This window comes from Perna viridis, chromosome 3 (genome assembly GCF_037379345.1).
Source record: "Perna viridis isolate PV_CMFRI_1.1 ecotype Kerala chromosome 3, ASM3737934v1, whole genome shotgun sequence".
Taxonomy (NCBI): Eukaryota; Metazoa; Mollusca; class Bivalvia; order Mytilida; family Mytilidae; genus Perna; species Perna viridis.
In genome coordinates, this window is record NC_142447.1 from 5949880 (window position 1) to 5968709 (window position 18830).

Consider the following 18830-nt stretch of genomic DNA (forward strand, 5'->3'; position numbering starts at 1 on the left):
AAGCTTGTTATTTTTTAACTCGCTCGGTATCAAATGTAAATTTATATTACATATAATCCGTTCCTGTTCCAATCGATTGGCTAGATCCTTCAATCTCAGTTTCCGCTATATAGATGACGTATTATCTTTAAACAATCCTAATTTCGGGGATTTGATACAGCGCATCTACCCAGAAGAACTTGAGATAAAGGATACTAGACACTGTAAAGTCAGCCTCATATCTTGATCTACACTTATAATTCGATGGTAAAGGAAAAATATTGACCAAACTTTACGACAAACGTGATGACTTTTCATTCAGAATTGTCAACTTTCCTTTCATCTGTGGCAACATCCCTTCAGCACCTGCGTATGGAGTGTTCATATCACAACTCATACGTTATGCCATAGCTTGCCGAAACTACGCAGACCTTTTGTATCGCGCTAGAACTCTAACAAATAGGCTTCTGGAACAGGGTTATGTTGCTACAAGATTGAAGTCATCACTACAGAAGTTTTGTGGTCGTCATCATGAACTCGTGGATCGTTATGGTGTATCCATCAGCACCATGAAAACTGATTTATTCAACGGGTCATAGTTTTCTTTTGATTACCGCTATAACCTTGACTCCCTTGATTACTCTTTTATACATTCATTTATTGAGCATCATTACAGTTTGAGAGATTTAAAACAAGTCTACAAAATTAGCTCAGTAGGTGTTTCTGGAAACCAGAGATGAGTTATCAATACCTCCAACGAATTTAATCTTTAATGATAGCCTCCTTTTGAAACATGACACATTTCCGGTTTTTTTTTTTACCTAATGCTACCTTGTCCTTTACTGGTGTCCCTTTTTACTAATTTGTTCATTCGAACGTTAGGTCCCAATTAGTTAGAGAATTATCATTTATTGACTTATCATCGATCTAACACAATTCAGATTTCCAAATAGACTGAAAAAAAATGTAACAGTCATTCTTTTATTATCAATACTTTATAATTTTTATCAGGTTAATTAGTTTCATCCATTCATTGTAATTTGCAATATCCCTTTACGGAACATTAACGGTACGGAACTGGAGCTGCTTTGGCGTTTGTGCCTAAACGATGTAATTTCTCCAAATGGTTAATTTCGTTATACTTATTAACATTATACTCTAAAATGCTTCTTATTCCTATAAAGAGACATTTTTAGCGCCAAAATCTCCATATTTTATTTATTGAGGATAAAAATGTTATTAAACGTTTCGAAACAAGACGCCATAACCCTGTCATTTTACAATAATAAACAAAATACTACTTTTTTTTGTCTTTTTATCAAAAACTGCAAGTTTCATTAGAACAAGGTTAAATTGAAATTATATCTTATAATGAAACTGTCAACATTTTTAAAATTGTGTCCTCCAGTAAAACTTACGACTGCCATAATTGCTATCTACTTATTGTTATTTTATTTTGTATTTTTCAAAGCAGGGGTGGGGCTAGAGTCAAAATTTAGCATTTTAAGCGAACAAGCCCTGGAAAGGGTTATAAAAAAATGCTACATGACACTACATTTTGAAAGTTTTAAAAATAACTTGGCTTATGAACCATAAAACCATAAAAATGTAATATGAACCACTTCTTGGATTATAACGTGTTGTCCACAATGGACATAATTTAAGACAACGATATTTCATCGAATATCAATCACATGACGGCTTAAAGCATCCATGTGGTTTTTGAATGACAAAATATTTTGTAACGAAAATATAGTAAACACCATCACTTTGGATACAGATGTCCTAAAGACATTTACGTATGGTTTCATTCCCGTTAGTAGTCATGGCTAATTACTAATTTACCCTCGCAGCAATTCAACTACAGAAGAAACAAAGGCCACATAAATGTATATGGGTATATATATATATATTATATCCCAAGGTAAAATCAAAGCCTCCCGATTTTGTGATAATATGACAAAAATCAAAGTGGTGAGCACACTATTGTATCTATAATAAATGTATGAATAGTCGGTTTCGGCCTTTGAAAGTACTTCTAAAATAATCATATTTTCAAATCCTCACTTTCAAGACATTTGCTTCCATAACAATGATAGATATTTATACACATGACGTATTATAATTTTTGTCGAAAGTCAAACATTGAAACACAAATTTGAGATGATTTTGAACTTTAAATTCAACTAGAAACATAAACAAACACTGTAAAGAAAAAAAAATGTACGAACATGGAAGAATGTTTTTTTTTATTTATTCCGTTTGGGTGTAAGACACGAAGTTCTTTTATTTAAAACCCTTTCAGCGTCAACCTCTGTGGATCGCTCCAAACAGTATTCTGTTACAGAATTAGAATTTACACTTTGTTGAAATCCTAAAGATCGTGGTATGGTAATCTGAAATATGAACTTATTTGAAGATTAATCAAGATTCTAACGGAAATCAAAAGAATGTAATCCAGGGACAAAGACCAGACGTGGAAAATAATCACAACAAAGAACAAAAAGTAACTAAAATAATACATACAAAGTTAAAAAAGCAAATGAGCAACTCAGACTCTACTAAAACTGTGAGCATGGACCAGGTGCAACGGTAGGGTAAGCGTCCTCTGCTTTTATAGAAACACCCGCCGAGTTGCTCATAAAAAGACAAGTCCAGTGTAGACGAGAGAGGAAAGGAAAACTGACACGCTGAACAAATTAGTTTTCATGGTGTAGATGGATACACCGTTACGATCCACGAGTTCATGATGACGACCAAAATATTTTGTAGTGATGACTGCAATCTTGTCGCAACATAACCCTGTTCCATAAGCCTAATTATAAGAATTCTTGCGCGATACAAAAAGTCTGCGTAGTTACAGCAAGCTCTGGCATAACGTACGAATTGTGATATGAAAACTCCATAAATCCTGAAGGGATGTTGCCACAGATGAAAGGAAAGTTGACAATTTAAATGAAAAACCATCACGTTTGTGGTTTGTTGTTCAATAGACAAAAGTAAGGGCTTTTTTGTTAGGTCGCTTCTGTGTCCATTTAAACGTTTGTGAAAATGTTATTTGGATTCGTCAACATACGATAATCTGGAACCGAAGTTTTTGTTTACAGGAGACGATCAAGTGCTTACAGTTCTGAACAAATTTGGCTTTTCTCTTTACAAGAAGATACTAAAATATTTCTTTTCCACTTCACTGAAAAAAAAACTACACATAACCACTGTACAAGCAGTTGCAAATTACCATGGTTGAAGAACATGTTTTAATCTCTTGCGCGCATAGTATTTTCGCTATATTTACGCCTCTGCCACACTTCGTGCTATATCTAGACTTGCCTAACCCTTTTTGCAAAAATAGTAAGTTGGCCGAACAAAAGATATTAACGCTCTGGCCATACTCCAAAATAGTAAGGGTAGGCAACTATGTACATCCAACTTCTTTATGCAAAGAAATGATTTTGTGTATTTGTCAAGATAAGTTACCATGCCATGTGGTCTTTTGCAAATCCTAGATAGCAGAGCCAATACTCTAGCGTAGTGATACGTAGTAAATAGGGAGGAAGCAGTCATAGGTCTGCAGAGTAAAATTGTCGTCTATTCATCTGGCCCTAATACTGAGTCTCTTGTCTCAAATGTGACACTCACAGAAACAAACACAATTGACTTTTGAGTTATTCGTTTAACAGTCTGTACGGACTATTTGAAGCTTAACTAATGTTAACTTGATGTTTTTACATTTAAGGACTTGGCTAACAGTGCAGTTGAACAATATTCAGTTTGTATACGCAGTCTGTTTTGCCAATATGCTTCTTGCATGATAGTAATTAATTTTTTTAAATAAAAACTTGTTCAACAATTCTTGGTTTTGTTTTTTTTTTTCACTGGAAAAAGCTCACGAAACCTTAAATCCTGGTTGATGGTCAAATTTTTAATAACGTAATAAAATATGATTTAAAAATTGAACTGTTGTTGCATCATTACAGTTGTAGTTTGGTATTAAGTACAAAGAAGCACAACATAACATTGAGGTGAAATTGGCTAGTTTTTTTTTATAAACTTATATACGTAGTAAATTTAAATACGTAGAAGTTTATTTCTGTATCGAGATCACGTTTGCAGTTTCCGAAACATTGAGTTTCCTGTATCTAGACAGTATAAAAACGACAAGAACAGAATATGATCATTGCAAACAGCGAAGATGTTCCTTGCAGCGTTTGTACTCCTTATGCTGGTCAATGAAGCCTATAGTCACATAGGGAAGGGTGCATTTGGCGATGAAATCCTGTATGATAAATCTTCACAGGTATTGTACATTTAGTATTATTAAGTTGTGCGATATTTGTGATGTCTTTAAAGCTGTTTTATTTTGATCTTTGGTTTGTTTGTTTGTTTTGTTGTTGGTGTTTTGAATATTAAAGCTGTAAGTTATAACGTTATTGTTTTAAAGGGTCCAACTACTTCTTTAAATACATCTGGCTTGTTAGTTCGTTCAAAAAAACAATAACAATGTAACGATAAACAAATTATATTGCATGCTGAAATTATTTTCCTTGCGGATACTTTAAACTTCGTTCGATATTTTCAGATATTATTTTTTATTTTGATTTTTAAAACTTTATATACATAAAAACCATAAAATTTTTTACCAACCTCTGTAAATATTCTTTTCTTTATAACTTCATTCTATTAATATGAAATATTTATTCACAATCCAATATTAATTATAGTGAAAAGTTATTAATGTACATTTATACATTTCTTTATTGAAAATCATTATAGATCATGAGATTTGAAGCAAGTTTTAAGATTTGTTCACTTCACAGCTGAGCCATTAGAGAAGACTGAATCACCTACATATCACATATGCACAAGAACTCAAAACTTGAACATATACACAATCGCTGATATTATACTTATTCGCGATTATGAATTCTTTGTCCTATTAGATTATCGATTAATTTTGTTTAATGAGTAAGATTGATTTATTGATTATTGGGGTTTAACGCCCGAGCAGCAATGTTCAGCTATATTCAGGCGATGCACATGAAATGGATGATATAATGAACATGAAATGATGATGATGAAATGAAAAATGGGGTGGGACACGAGGATAATGGGGTCGGGAAATTTTGATTGCCACTGGAAATAGGGAGAAGTTGGTAGGGTCGGACAATTTAGCCTGCTGTGACGGAGCCCAATGGTTCCTACTCCGAGAGAATACGAAAGAAGAGTTCTTTTACGTACGAGAAATATGGCGTATTTCCCAATACGGTGCACCACTATGGTTTGCGGTCAGTTTTTCCATATTATGGCCTGACGATCCCAGCATGAAACATGCCAGGGGTACCCCATTCCAACCCCTGGGGCACACAACCCAGTTGCTCTGTGGGTAGAACGCTCTAGCCCCCGGCCAGGGTTCTGAGCACTATATAGTCGCTTTTCACACAAATGTAAGGACGGAGGTAAAGTTTACAAACAGAAATTCATAACTAAACGAAAAACAGAGATAATACAAATATTTTTAACGTATGGATAGCATAATGTTCGTAGTTTCGTTCCCCGAACATCAGATAACATCAACATTACAAATTGTAGGTTGATAAGTATAAAAGGAACCCTTTTATTTGGTTTGGAGTACAATGTTAAACATTTCTTATTTCTTTTTAGGCAAAATGTACGGAGGTAACTCGACAAGCAACAAGAGACTGTAGATGGCCATCTGGACTTAATCGTAAAATGGACCAAGTTGCAGCTGGAGGCACAATAATTGCCTTCAAGATACAATGGTTCAATGGAGCTTGGAGTGAATGGTACGTTCCTGGCTACAATGACATGGACGGCAAATTCAACCTGAACACCAAACACTGTTCTGTGCCATACATTAAGAATAGTTTGAGAAGAATGTGGTCATACTTTTATGACCATACTCACAAGTTCATAATCTGCAAACCGTAATCGACAGCTAGATTTTACGTGTTTGAAATAAAATAAGTAATAGTGTGATGTTTTATTTATTTAAATATACTCATAAATATTAAATCAGACAAAGGTCATTCGAGCTTTGAAATGGTGTCAATTGAGAAGTACAACAGTTGACAAGCGACGTTTTATTGAATAAAAATATACATGGTCAAATTAAAGTAATATGTTTTAATGTGGCATATGTTCACCCATTAGCAACAAGTTCTCGATCCACATCCCTCTACTGAGCTGATCGATAATTAACCGTGATAAACTGTACATGTAGAGTTTTTGGCTATCTGTTCTTCATCAGTTCATTCGTCATGACTTCTGTTAAAGTTTACATAAAAGCGTCTATAACTGCACCTAGATCATGGAAGAGTACTTTCATAAAAATTTCTGTTACAAGTCGTATGGCCATACTACGCAGTCGCTTGTCACTCATACAAACCACAATTGACATTTGAGCTAATCGGGACTATCTAAGGCTAAACTAAGGTTTTTCATTTAAAGGCTTATAGAATATTGGATATTTGTATTAAGTTGTTTCAAAACTAAATATCTATCTTACCGTCACATATACAAAAGATGAAACTACTCAACAAAAATTGAAGAATAGATGGCAACGGCAGTTAACAACCAAAACATATTAATTTAAAAAAAAAAAGCGAAAACGCAAGGATATGTGGTAATTGCTTGAATACCTTGACTATATAGCTGTCAATGCGAACGTAAAAAAATATTAAGGGCAAATACGTCAATTACCTCAAAAGACATATTAGTTCACTCTCTTCTACATGGGGAGCTTTATTTATGTAAAGATTGCTTAATGGTTTTGCCAATCTATGAGGACCGTGTGGTGGCATGTAGAAGTTTAATTGTTCGTTGTATTACTTAAAGTGGATGACTATCTCATTGACAATAACACATCTCCTATTTCTATAGGAATTAATTCATAAATCCGTGATGGTAATCAAATTCTAAAGAGAAAGTACAGAAGACTGTGTTACGTAATAAACAAAATATATTTAAAACTTTTAAACACATGTAGCTTTAGTATATTGGTAAGGGAAAATCCGAAAAATAAAATTTTCCTGAAAACCCGGACTTTTAAGATCAAATGATTCAAAATGATTTGGTTATCATTTATAACCGTTAATAATTACAAACGTTTTCAGTGTTCCGATCACCTCCACATTTTCTGAAATGTTGAAGATCCGGGACCAAAAGTTGTACAAAAATAATAGAAACATTTTATTAAATTGTTAACAACGTTAGTATGTTTTATTGTAGTGGGCCTGCCTAATAATAGAATCGGGAAGGGCAATAATTCCCATAAAAACAATTTTATTGTAAACAAATAATATATTTGTCGACTGTATTACTGTCCTGGGGAGATACCTACGTGTAATCCAATCTGGCATTAATTTATGCAGGTGTATTCGACAAGCTTTATTTAAGTCACTGACCACGAAGTGGTAGTTGACATATTGTTTATCGTCTATTTGTATTAATATTTATTCGTCATCTTCTTCAATGAATTTGCGCACCGTAAAAGTCTCGAAAAGCCATAGGTGCCTTCTTTGTTGTAGAATTTTGGTGTAATAGCGCATCGTAACTATCACAGTAACCTTTGTTCCTGTAACAGCAGGCGCTGTAGTATGTCTCAACGATCACAGTTACGCTCGTTCAGAGAACTTTCGAAGATGATTTGGTAATGAAAAGCCAAATTGATCCTCCTTGCTCGAGATTTATGCCGATATGACTCACTGTACCTATCAATAAATTTCTCGTTTCTGTTTCTGAAACCATAGTTTTGACCCATATGTAGGAAAGGTCAAGGAAAATAAAGAGTAATCAATATAACCAAGATTGAGCAGGAATCAAATGTATTTAATCCAAGGATAAAGACTTGACAGGAAAAACAGACACACAACAAACATATGAACACCAAAATAACGCGTACTAAGAAACAGAAGAGTAAATGAGCTACCAGTCACCACTATAAATCGAGGCCATGGACCAGAAGCACCGGTGAGGAAAGCGTCATCGGCTTTTCTAGAAACACCCACCATTGTTTATTAAGTGTCACGTCTAGGGTATACAAATAAGGAAAGGATAACTATGAAACGGTGACAAATCAAATGACCCATAAGTTCATGATGATCATAAAGTTTTGTAGGATTTTTTTTTAACGTCCTGGACATCTTACAATTTGGCTTCTTGACCAGGGTTATGTTGCTACAAGTCAACACTACAGAACGTGATGGTTTGATTGCCCTTTCCGATCATTTGGCAGACCCACTGCAATGAGACATACTGACGTTGTTAACCTTTGTAATAAAATGTTTCTACCGTTTCTGTACAATTTTTAGTCCCGAAACTTCATCATTTCAGAAAATATGGACGTGATCGGAAGACTGAAAACGTTTGTAATTATTAACAGTTATAAATGATTAGCAAAACATTTGGAATCATTTGATCTAAAAGATCCGGGTTTTTGGAAGATTTTATTTTCGGGTTTTCCCTTATCAATATACCTAAGCTCCATCTGTTTTATAGTTTTAACTATATTTTGTTTATTACGTAACGCTGTCACCTGTACTTTCCCTTTCTTTTCAGAATTTGATCACCATCAAGATATATGAATTCATTGATTAAAACAAAACTGGAGATGTTGTGTTATTGCCGATGAGACGGTCATCCACCAAAAGTAATATAACGAACAATTAAACTTCAACAGGCCACCACACGGTCTTCAATGATGGGCAAAATCCATACCATTAAGCACGCTTTGCATACATAAAGCTCCACATGTAGAAGAGAGTGACCTAGTATGTCTTTTGAGGTAATTGACGTATTTGCCCTTAACATTTGTTACGTTAGCATTGACAGCTATATAGTCAAGGTATTCAAACATTTACTACATATCCTTGCGTTTTCGGGTTTTTTAATTTTTGTTATGTTTTGGTTGTTAACTTCCGTTGCCATCTTTTCTTTGGTGTTTGTTATGTAATTCCTCATTTGTATATGTGAAGAAAAGATCGATATTTAGATTTGAAAAACATTCAATACAAATATTCAATATCCTATAAGCCTTCTAATGAAAAACTTTAGTTCAGCTTTATACAGTCCTGACAGACCGTTTTTCCCGATTAACTAAAAAGTGAATTATGGCTTGTATGAGTGACAAGCGACTGAGTAGTATTGTAAAACGATTTCTTAGAGGGATGTGGATCGAGAACTTGTTGCTAATGGGTGAACATATGGCACATTAAAACATATTACTTTAATTTGACCATGTATATTTTTATTCAATAAAATGTCGCTTGTCAACTGTTGTACTTCTCAATTGATACCATTTCAAAGCTCGAATGACCTTTGTCTGATTTAATATTTATGAGTATATTTAAATAAATAAAACATCACACTATTACTTATTTTATTTTAAACATGTAAAAATCTAGCAGTCGATTACGGTTTGCAGATTATGAACTTGTGAGTATGGTCATAAAAGTATGACCACATTCTTCTCAAACTGTTCTTAATGTATGGCACAGAACAGTGTTTGGTGCTCAGGTTGAATTTTCCGTCCATGTCATGACATAATATGGGTTTTGCCAGTGGATTAACTTATCTTTGCTTTCAAGAGATAGCAAAGATTGTTATAAACTGCTCGATTTGTAATAATGTTCAACAACCAAAAGTAAAAATCTACATTAATAATTATTCACTATCATTTATCTGCTGAACCGAAATTGAATTGTCAATGAAAATTTCACATTAATAGTATGATGTAATAAAAGAAAAATTTCCGGAGGTTGCAACAAGTGTATGCTAAGGTTAAAAATCAAAATAGAAAAAAAAATATTGAAGTTTAAGGTATCCGCCTGGAAGACAATTCTGACATGCAATTTCGTTTGTTTATCTGAAATAAACAAACGTAAAATCGAGTTGTATTTTAAGTTTTCAAAACAATAATGTTTAAGTAACGGTTTTAACATTCATAATAACACCACCAACAACAAAACAAACAAACAATCACAGAAACAGCTTTAAAGACATCACAAATATCGTAAAAATAATAATAATATTAAATGTACAATACCTGTGCAGATATATCATACAGGATTTCATCGCCAAATACACCCTTTCCTATCTGACCATAGGCCCCATTGCATTGACCAGCATCAGGAGTACAAACGCTGCAAGAAACATCTTTACTGTTTGCAATGATCATGGACTGTTCTTTTCATTTTTATACCGTCTTGATACAGGAATCTCGATGTTTCGGAGGCTGTTAATGTAATCTCGATCCAGTAAAAAAGCTATATTTTAAAATTCATATTTTACGTATATGAATTATTAACAAAACAATAGGCAATTTTTGACCTCGGATATGTAGTGCAGATTCCTTTGCTATACCGAACAAGAACTGCATAGTAATGATGCAATAAAAGCAAACTTTTGTAATGATATTTTAATTATGTTATTAAGTACCAGTCCATAACAGACGCTGTCTATGGTAACGTGATTCATGGTGTAGAAAAACCCACGAAACAAACAATTGTTGGCTTTTTTCATTATTTGTATTTTTGGGAAAATCAAAGATAAACTTCCCACTAAATTCGACCAAATCAAACCAAATCAAGAAAGACAACCTTGCAAAGTGCTAATTTCATGTACAATCTTTATAGATTTTATCTCAAAAGCGCAACACCCAAATGAAAAAAACTAAGACTTGTTCTGTTTACATGAACACAAAATTACCATATATATATATATATTGCAAATTTCGATATGCTATACACGTGTTTTATGGAATAAACCTCTAATCAACATAGTTATGAGACTTTGTGCTGGTGGTATTGCCATAGATGTCACAGCGGTACGAGTTCGAGTCCCGCGGAGAGAACGGATATGCACCTTTTGTATTTATAGATACAATACAATAAACAAAACATACAAATGAATGTATCACACCCTCTCCTACCGGTTTCTGCAGATAATCATGGTTGAAGACGTTGTTAAGAGTTATTTGGCGACGTCGCGTTATAATTAAATTGAAAGTGAAAGTGCAGTAAAAGTTCATTCTCAATAGTACAGCTATAAATAACGTCTTGGGGACAAATCTATCATTATTCATATCTCTAGTATTCATTATACTTTTATATATTTGTCCTTATTCATTTACGGATGAACAATATTTTAAACAAATTTAAGATAATTAAAAGTAAGAGACAACCAAAATCATTAAAGAAACTATTAACTTTGGCAAGATTTGATACTAGCATATCGGAAACTAAAGTTCACAAAAGCAAACATCCCAGGTGTGGTATTTGTGTCTACGTTTTAGAAGGTAAATCTTTTACATTTAAATCAGGAGATGTATTTAATATAAAAAGCATTTTTAAGTGTACCTCAGAAAATCTTTTGTACATTGTAACTTGCAGTGGTTGCGGGGAAAACTATATAGGACAAACGGGAACATCATTCCGGAAAGATTTACAGTCCATTGACAACAAATCAAAATTACAGAATATCGCAAAATACAATTAAGTGGACATTTAGAGAACTGTGGAAATACGAACTATACAATATTTCCGTTTTATAAATTTCCTGATGAAATAACGGAACAAGAACGTATTAAGAGTACACTTTACAGTTACATTACGGCGCATTGTTTTTATTTTTAATTTTGATAAAAGGACTCCCCTTGTTATTTTCATTCAGATTCCTTACCATTTGCTTATATGTGCCTTTGATAAAGGTACAATCACCCACAGTGTAATTGATTCAGCTTCTGAATCTGTTTTGATCTTGAACTTTATGAGTATTATGCTGAAGAAGGATATCAGTTATCCGAAATATTCAATGTAAATTTTACCATCTTTTGGTGATGTTAAACATATTTAGACGTTTATTTAATATATTGTTATGTTTTGCATCGTTTTTAACGATCCATCACCCCGTAAGAGTGATTGTTGACTTATATATAACAGGCCTGGATTCCAATTAAATTTTAACTAATTTAGGTTTATAAATTTTTAAATGGTTCTGCTAAATAACCGGTTCTGGGCAGTTTACACTTAACAATAAATCCGTCCTCAGTATAAATAGATGTTCCACCTGATGAGTATCAAACTTGAATGCTAGCCTGACTCTGAAAAAAATTACGTACAAAGTAGGCGCTTTGTTGTAAATATTGAAAAAAAAAATTAATGAAATCGATATTCATTTTATGCATCTTTTATAAGATGCACATATGAAATATAATACATGCGTCTTCCTTATGAAGCGGAAATATCAAACAAGTATCTACTTTAAAAAAAACTATAAAAAAAAAACAAAAAAACCAGACGAATGGAAAAAAATTTCATCTCCATGGCAAATGAGGAAGAACATTTTTCCGTTTCATAAAAAGAGTCAGTTCGAAAATTAGACTTGGACACAATCACAAATTTATCCATCAGCTGTGACGATTTATTAATGTATGAGATGATGAAATAACAATCAACTTACATACATGTATATACTTAGAAAAATTACGACATTGGTATTATGTCAATATAAATAGGAAAGATTGACTGCGATTAATAATCGAGACGGTCCATCAAGTTTGTGCAGTTTTTTCTTTAGATAGAAAAATAGGGATGGTGGTGGGGGAGGGTTAAAAAATCAAAGCATGGCTACCAAAATATTGAGTGTTTCCTTAAATGTACGCGGATTAGTGCTACTGCTAGGTTTCTTACAATTAGGCTTCTAGAAAGGATTATGTAGCTACAATATAAATGACATCACTACAAAAGTTTCATGGTTGTTTTCATAAACTCGTGGATTGTTATAGTGTATTCATCTGCACCATGAGGACCGATTTTTTCACCGAGTCACAACCTTCATTTCTTCTTTCGTCTACTCGGAAAATACATTTTATTAGCAACTCGGGGGTGTTTCTAGAAAAGTTGAGGACGCTTACCTACCGATGCACCTGGTCCATGCTTAAGATGTTGGTAGTCTGGGTTGCTAATTTGCTTTTGTTTTGTTTTGTTTTGTTTGTTTTTTATTGTATGTTCTTTGTTGTGTGTGTCTGTTATTTTCTGTACAGTCTTTTTTCTTGGAATATATTCTATTAATTATATTTCGAATCCTGGTTACATTGATTATTTTTTTTAACATTATAATCGAAAAGCAGAGGACGCTTACCCTACCGGTGCACCTGGTCCTTACTCCCAGTTTTCAGTGGAGTCCGAGTTCTTATGTTTTTATGTTCTTTGTTGTGTATGTCTGTTTTCCATGTCTGGTCTTTGTCCCTGGATTACATTCTTTTGATTGCCGTTATAACCTTGGTTCCGTTGATTACTCTTACAGTAGTAATACATAATTATGTAAAACATATGCGATTGTAAAGTACTGAAATCACGTATGCAAGAAGTCGTCGCTAACAATATTAGCGACTTTAAAATTACTGTCTGACCCCTAAGTTCTATTTTAAGTAATAATTTAAGTCATGTTTTATTAATTCATGAATCAAATATACCAACGATCATTTTGTGAAGGATACAGACGATGACGATGGACACCAAGTGATGACAATGGCTTACATGGCTTTTGACAAGAACAGCTTAAACATGATATCAAGGAAAAGATATTTTATCTCTCGTGTATATTAATTAATTCGTCCTTCAAACAGAACACGTGCTGATTCCTGTCTTTGGCGGACTTCGTGTTTTTTTTTTCTGTATATATCACTTTTTCACTTAAGTTATATGTAGTGTGTTTTTGTCGAAGTGTTATTATGTTTCCGGTTATATTTTCTTCTGTTATGATGCTATTCATTTGACACCTTGGCATTCATCCTTTTTTAAATCAAGAACACAGTGCTATATATACAAACCTTTGATCAAATATTTTTTATACCTACCCCTGACCAATTTCTAACTAAATCAAGGGCAAACAAATATTGTGTCCAATTGAGTATGACGTTCTTAAAAATCGGCTTAATTGTTTAAGCGTCAATTATTGAACAAGTTAGATTCATCAAAATCTAAGTTAAAAACAAGACATTACACACACAAAAAAACTTTTTCACGATCGATATGAACTTAAAGAAAAATGCGGGAGTGACATCAGGTGCTAGAAAAAGAAAAGCATATCATGCGCCCCTAGTGCCACATTGTAATCAATAGGATGCGTACCCGTTGTCAATGACTACAAATTTATTACCCCTAATGAAAAAAAAAAACATTCGACAGAAAAAGAATTTTAACGTTTAAAAACTGAAAATGTAGAATTGTATGATTTAAAAAAAAATACCATTAAAATATTTTGTTATACATTGTTACTTATGCTGTTTTTTTTTCTTCAATAATTAAAAACTACATAAAACAATTAGTAAATTGCCTCATCAATGTTTACATCCAGATCGACTTGGAGGAAATGAAATGAAGTCTGTACGCCAAGTGAGTCATTCATAAAGAATGGGAAGTCAAGATTAAAAACCTGCTGCCAAGTTATATATGCCCTAAACACACAAAAAAAAAAGAAAAAAATATCGAGAATTCCGGGAACGTGGAAAAACTTTGGTTGTATAAAAGGTATATAAGTCTAATGACAATGTGTAGTCGGCAGAGTCAAAATGCATTTGCAAGTGCTTGCTTTTTTTATCCTCGTTGGAGTTTGCTATGGTCATTTCGGACATGGTTCATTTGGCGACAGAATCATTTACGATATCAGCGCTCAGGTAAGTACTTTTTTAATCATATTTGATATTTTATATCCGTTATATTTCTTCGTTTATTATTATTTTCTCCAAACCTGTCTACACTAAACTCCAACAAGACTGAGAGATTTTTCGGTTACGGCAGGTGTTCAGCTTACAAAAGGTTAAAAAACTATTAAAACTGATATGAAGGGACTTAAAATATATACGGATTACACAATCTACCGGTTAATTCAGGGTTCAGTTTAGACGAGTTTTCCTGTACATAAATCCAATGCATTACAATATTGTCTTCATTCCCCGTTCCCTAGCCTCTATATAACAAAAAATGGGAATTTGACCCCATATAAGTACAGTTAAAATATATATATAATTTTGATATTTGAATAGTTCGAGTATCTGATGAGAAAAGTTTTTCGCCATTATCTAAATGTTTGAAGAGATTTCTCATTATCTAAATTCAAGATTCAATCTTTTCGAATCGTTCTTTACATCTTGTGACTGAAAGGATTTTACCTTCACGTTGTTATGAACATTATGACACACTATTAAACTCTACAAACGATTTAATCTTTTCACTATAGTTCAAGAATTGATGCATTGGCTGTATTAACCTCCAAAACAGTTTTTAAAACTTAATGTAGGAAAATATTATCCCCCTTTTTATGTTGAATCATATTCGTGACATCTGTATACACTATTCGTGTATTTAAGGAAATGATTTTCATTGAATCCTTTGTCTTCTCCTTTAATTATTATTTTCACGTTGTTACTACCAAGTTCATACAACAAGACCTACATTATTCAATATAAAACCAAATGCATTTTCGAAGTATCAATTTGTCTTTTTTTATTGTCAAGTAAGTTTCCGATATTCATCTTGATTCTCTTATCTGTATGTTTCCACTTGTTCGGCATTCGATTCGTGTCTAAGGCTTGTCCTAACCGTCTTTTATTTTCAACTTTGTACTTTAGTTTTAACCAGCCTTGTATGAGTATTTGCAAAATCTTTCCATAAAATGAAGATTCGATCATTCATGAAAAAAAAATTCCATCATAGTAAGTGCGGCTTAAGTATAAGTTTTGGTAAGAATCATCAGAAGCATGCCAAAACCCGCCGACCTGACAGTATAACTTCACTTAAAGATAAAGAAGGAAAAAAACCTTATTTGATCGCTGCATCACTGGATTTGCTAAAAAATGTGGTTCATACAGAGTTATTTACTTGAAATGTTCATTTTTTGTTCATTCAAATGATATTATAACTCAATTTACAAAAGTTGTATGAAGAATCTTGTCTTATTTCTTTATTTTGATGGTGCAAATAAACCAATTAAATTTTTAAAATGGTGGTTTATTTTTCGACCATGTTCCATCAACTGCCAGATTCTCACAGAAACTTATAATATTATAATTTATATTATTGATTTTAAGTAATCTCTTTTCTGTCCGTTTTATTTTTATTGATATATGTGTTAAAGTTTCGTTGTTTTCAAACGAACAGACAATACTATTCGTTTCATGATTAAACAAATTTTAAAAGAAAAAGTGTAATCGAGATGATTAAAAAACAAACAAACTAAAACAAAGATCTACACATTGCAGATATCCGCCCTTTACCATTTTTAAAGACTCTGTAAGTATTAGAATCAAGAACGAAGTCTTTTTTCGATAGATTTTGCGTAATTTGTTTTGTAAATCAGATGATGATAGCATAGTGTCATGCATTCTTAAAATATATAAGAGTATTTGCAATGACATAGTTTTTTTCTATAATTATCTGAAATTAGCATAAAAACGGAAAGCATGTTATCAGTTTTGAGGATTAAATATATTTTATTTCTTCACAAAGTCATTGAAAAACCAAGATCCGTCATTTGTTAAATATTTAGAAGAAATATATAAGGTATTATTATCTATTTCAGTCGAAGTGTACCGAGGTATATCGAAAGCCAACAAGAGACTGTCGCTGGCATGCAGGACTAAGCGGTCAAATCGACCAAGTTATACTTGGCGGGAAAATTGCAGCCTACAAAATTAGGTGGTTCAAGAATAGGTGGAGTGGATGGTATGTACCAGGTCAAAATGATATTGACTGGAAATTTAACAGAATCCCCAGGAAGTGCAGTATTCCGATGAAAAAGAACAGCTTGAGAAGAGTTTGGTCATATTTCTATGACCACATGCACAAATATATCATATGCAAAGCTTAATTATAGAAAATTGGAAATTAACAAAAAAATTAAATTCGTTTCAATTTAACCTCTTTTTAATTGTTAATTTTGCAAAAACATGTTGATCTCTTTCACTCTTGTCGTTCAAATGCAGATCATCCCATCTTACTAAAACACACCCATCCCACCTGAGAAGAAAGACAGAGAAAGGTATAAACAAATTATATCGATAGCACTGCGCATATCAACAACACAAATTTCCGCTTAATTTTTAACACCAAAAGAAATAGAAACGTTTCCGAAAAAGAAAGCCTAAAATAAAGCCAGAAAAATATAGATGATATCAATGGGTTTTATGTTTGTGCACTTATGCCCGTTTATTGAAGACGGTTTTTGTCCAACGTCTTCGAAGGTCCACTTTGCACCTCAAACTCATCAACTCCATGGTGATTTTCAGGTACCTTTATAACTCCCATTACCGAATCAATTTGTCGCCAAAGAATATTCTCTGATTTTTTTTTCCAGTATAAGCCTATATTTGTAGCCCGTTGATTCAAAACGCCAATATTTTTGTTGCACCGGTTCCCTTAATTACTCTTTTGAGCGTCTCAGTCTCACTAGAACAGCACGTGTAAAGAAACTAAATACATATAGGTATCATTATGTAGCCCAATGTCTCAGATTAACAATGATACCAAGAAAGTTGAAGAAACACTGAGGGTTTTGGGGTGAAATGCAAAATATGTACATCTACCCCACCAAAAATCGCTTAAATAGACTTATTTTTAAATTTAAAGCCCCTAAATAGTTAATGCTTCGGTTAAATGTCTAATTTGGCATTTTCCCTTTAGTTTCTAATACAGTTGATACCTCTGGGGTACTTATGGCGATTTCCGTAGTCAGAATTCACCAAGAAATCCATTTGTTCGTAAAAAATACAACTCTGCAAGTTATTGCTCAGTTAAACGTCTCCAATTTGGTATCATCTGTTAGGTAACTTAATTTTCTAGATGATTAAAATGCGAAAAATTAATTTTCAAGATTTTCAACAACAAAAAAATAAATAAAATATTACCCCTACTAAACTGGGCTCAGTATCAAACATAATTCATAGCATACCACCATTGTAAAAGTCATATTTTAGGCAATCATGTTTAATATAATGATGCACCAAACACATCAGATTAACTCAGGCGCTTTCCATTGTTACAATTACTATAAAATCGTAAAAAGAGGAATTTTCAGAATTTCAGAATTTCTTCTATATCACCCGCTATTGTCAATTTTCTTCAAAACACTGTAGTTTAAACAAATTTATGTGTGATAAAGTACATTAAAAAAAATCTTTGCTTTCAAATGAGCCCAGGTGATAAATATTTTTTCAAGTCAAGTTAGTAGTAAAATGGAAAACAAAGTCCTAAGCGTTACCGCAACTTTTTTATACCATTTTATCGCTGAGACATTGGGCAACATGTTGATTCCTCTCTCTTTCGCTCCATATATATATATGTGTGTGTGTGTGTGTGTGTGTGTGTGTGTGTGTGTGTGTATTTGTTTCTGTTTGTAGAAAGAAGTTCGAAGAACGAAAAAACATTTAAAAATGGATTTTTATCTCAACTAGGTGTAAAAAGTAGCAATAAAATGCTTCAGTTCATATTTTGGCGATAGAATGATTATTCGTGAATGGGGAATGTACGGGTAGTTGAAAATCATATGTTGGTTGCTGAGTGGGGGTGCACGGGGGTTTTCTCAGCCCTCGTACTATTTTATCCATTTTTTAAATTTATTGTAGTTTTTATTTGTTGTAAAAATGGCTACATCTTTCTGAGGTTTTTGTCTAGTGGAAAAATTTAGATAAAATAACAACCCAACTTTATGGGCACAACGGCAAGTAACTTTGAAAACAAAGCTTTTGTTCACACTGTTGATTTTGTCCATGGGCACTCCCATACCGAAACCCACCCAACCAAACCTTTAGCCAATTTGGAAAAAAAAACAACCAT

General features: G+C 33.0%; 1 protein-coding gene and 1 long non-coding RNA gene across 2 annotated transcripts; both read left to right on the forward strand.

Moving 5' to 3' along the window:
* Positions 1 to 4119: 4119 nt before the first annotated feature.
* LOC148620798 (uncharacterized) lies at positions 4120 to 5973 on the forward strand. The gene is made up of 2 exons (XM_088574585.1): positions 4120 to 4276; positions 5641 to 5973. Exons 1-2 carry the CDS (start codon positions 4172 to 4174, stop codon positions 5926 to 5928), a joined length of 393 nt encoding a protein of 130 aa, XP_088430711.1. The 5' UTR covers positions 4120 to 4171; the 3' UTR covers positions 5929 to 5973.
* An 8144-nt stretch (positions 5974 to 14117) lies between these two features.
* On the forward strand, positions 14118 to 16915 carry LOC148620799 (uncharacterized). Its single transcript, XR_015920957.1, has 2 exons — positions 14118 to 14674; positions 16579 to 16915. It is a non-coding gene; the product is annotated as an uncharacterized LOC148620799 (long non-coding RNA).
* Positions 16916 to 18830: the final 1915 nt, after the last annotated feature.